Here is a 2,814-nt window from a genome sequence, read left to right as displayed (position 1 = left end):
TTTGACGAATTTGTAGGGTCATGTGAATAATTTTTTTAATAAAGTTCTAAATTTTTACAATGCCTTTGCTTAATGATATTGAAATGTATCTTTCTATCATCAAATACTTTCAAAAATATAAAACAAAGAAAAATGTCAATTCGTTTGTTAATTACTCTTAAATCTATCAACAACTATGGTTTTTAAGAGCATTGTTCGTATATTAAAAACATAGTGTTAGTTTTGGTATCTATAGTATAAAAAAGATAATGAATTTTCACGATTTTATTAACCATACTTTGTTTAACCTGCACTAGTCGTATCATTTCCACCACCAGTTGGAGCAGGGTGGCTTCCTCCGGTTTTGTCAGTATGGTCGTGGGTGCTATCGCTGTTATGAGTAGAGTTGCTCTGGTCTTCTGTTGTTAAATCTCCATGGGTAGTTCCATTGGAATTACTTTTAGTCTGCAGGCACATTAGGATTCATTTAGTGAACTTAAGCCTTATGCTAGCTACAGCAAAAAATGCTGTAGCTAGCATTCATTGATCTGTAACTTAACATTCACACTTACCGTAGTGATACTTTCATCATCACTTTCTTCATACTCTAGTGCATTATATGAATGGTAGTCAATAGGCCTTGCTCTTCGTGCGAAGATACATGTAGATACGCATTCATGTTCATCTTTGAACATGTTTACATTAGGAACACAGCCTCGCCAGAAACCAACTTCGCATCGCGATCCTGGTTTCCAGTAGTACATAACTGGTTGTGGAGCTTGTCCGCAGTCATCCGATCTGAATTTTTGAAAACATATGTCTGGAGGTACTGAAATAAAAAAAAAACATGTACGCGTTGGTTCTTAATTTAACTCTTCTGAATGGAGAACGGTTTCTGAAAGTAGAGATCCTTGTGAAAGAGTTCGTTCAGGAAAGTACTGCCATCTTACCTATTTCTGCCGCCAACCATTTAAATTTGAAGGGGCTTTTTTTATTATACTGTGATGGGACGAACAAGTCGTGCGCCTGATGATAAACGACACGCCTGTCCATAACAGTTCCAGTGCCACGCAGAGCTTTAACTCGCAAAGATCTGAATTGCACTGCTTCTGCGTCCATCACCCTGAGACATAAATTGAAAAGACCTATGCGCCTGTAATTTTAATATGCATGGGATTACAATATTTAATTTAAACATCTTAGATCGAAACTACCTGCAGGAGCTGTTCGGGTCACTACCACGGATTTTTGTCATCCAAGCACGCAGAAGTTGTGTAATAACTTTTAGTCTAAAGTTTGTTTCACAATAGTATTAAACCTTGTAAATGGCAAATTTTGAATATCAATTGGAATCTTATTATAGAAGCATATATTAAATGAATTTGTGTCTTTAGAAGACGACTGTCAAGAATAACATGTTAATTTTTATTCCTCGTGTTAATGTTATATCTGTCACTATTTTTCATAAAACAATAAATATTTTTCTTAACATAAATAATACCATCACGAATTATCCCGAGGAAAGTATCATGTTCCAGATAACCACACTAATTACCTGATCTTACACTAGAACATTCCGTGTTATTATACTCCGTCCTACCATTTATTATACTTTTGACATAACGTCGTTTTAACGTCGACGAAGATAAAAATGTGGTGTAAAATGTGGTAAACGCAATAATGTTTGTAGTTAGCATTTTAATTAGTTAAGTTACTCTTACAGATAGTATATTACTTTAATAACATATTCGAGCAAGAAGTTTACAGTAAGTTTGTCTTCAACAAAAAGCGTGTTCTATAATTATTGACAAGCAACCATAGATAAAAAAATCAGTACTTCATGGACTCTTTCTTTATAGTGAAGCGACACGAGCTCTTTTAGCTCAGATTCCGCTATTTATCAAGCCGACAGTTTATGTAACGAAGATTATTCAAGTTGATTTCTCCGTTGTATATATTTTGGTACATTATAATGAAAACAAGTAAATTTGAAATAATTATAATGAATTCTAATGGTTTACCATTCGGCTGAGATCACATAATTTAATTTCGAATTTGTTAAATCGATTAAAACTTTTTTTACTTTAGAAACCATCGTTATATAAGACATCACTAATTGATCAGTAATCGAGCTGTCAAAAGTAAAATAAATGGTTGTATGGACTATAAATATCAGCGCAACAAAACTAACTTCGAGGCTACCCAGAGTATCTACTAATTTGACAATTTCGTTTCACAAATTGATCTTAACGGAAATGGAACTCTCCTCACCCAGCTGGTCCACCAAGACCGTTAAAACAACTAAACTATATACAATCGAAATACATACCTGATTTTACTTTACTAGGTAAATAAATTACTATAGCACATAACGTTACACTTAAATACATGTTTGTCCTACAAAATATAAAAACTATGTGTTAGTATTTCTCACAAATGCACGGTTAATATACTATAAAATAATTTATTACTGGAAATAAGCGTAATTACATATTCGATAAAGGAATCGTAAAAATACTTTTAATTTCCTCTAGCAACGTGATATTTTTAATACATATAATTGAAATTCAGCACCGTGGTTCCCGAAAAAGCGCATGTTTTCCGGTACATAGTTACTTACTTACATATGGGATGTTGTTGTGTTTATTACATAAAATTAAATTGGATTTTATTCATCAAACACACGGACACTTATACATACAATCACACTATATTATGTACTAAAAGATTATGAGCTATGAGTGATGAAAAGGACGTAGCCTCCAGCATAGAGCTGTTTTTCAGTTGTCGGAACATAATTTTGAACAAAAGGACTACAACAAAACAAACATCGTT

General features: G+C 33.2%; 1 protein-coding gene across 2 annotated transcripts; it reads right to left on the bottom strand.

The window, feature by feature from the left end:
* Window positions 1-267: 267 nt before the first annotated feature.
* On the bottom strand, window positions 268-2,396 carry LOC113228794. 2 transcript variants are annotated; one of them, XM_026462178.1, is made up of 3 exons: window positions 2,309-2,396; window positions 552-808; window positions 268-444 (listed from the first exon to the last, which is right to left on the bottom strand). In XM_026462178.1, the coding sequence occupies exons 1-3, from the start codon at window positions 2,367-2,369 to the stop codon at window positions 283-285; spliced, it is 480 nt and encodes a 159-aa protein (XP_026317963.1). In that variant the 5' UTR covers window positions 2,370-2,396; the 3' UTR covers window positions 268-282. The 2 variants fall into 2 exon arrangements, 1 of the variants encoding a protein (XP_026317963.1); XR_003310340.1 differs by lacking the exon at window positions 2,309-2,396 and adding an exon at window positions 2,171-2,187 and having other exon boundaries at window positions 297-444.
* Window positions 2,397-2,814: the final 418 nt, after the last annotated feature.

This window comes from Hyposmocoma kahamanoa, unplaced genomic scaffold (genome assembly GCF_003589595.1).
Source record: "Hyposmocoma kahamanoa isolate Upper Pololo Valley unplaced genomic scaffold, ASM358959v1 240, whole genome shotgun sequence".
NCBI lineage: Eukaryota > Metazoa > Arthropoda > Insecta > Lepidoptera > Cosmopterigidae > Hyposmocoma > Hyposmocoma kahamanoa.
Note: the sequence above shows the minus strand (reverse complement) of the source record. Positions and strands in the feature narration are given on the sequence as shown.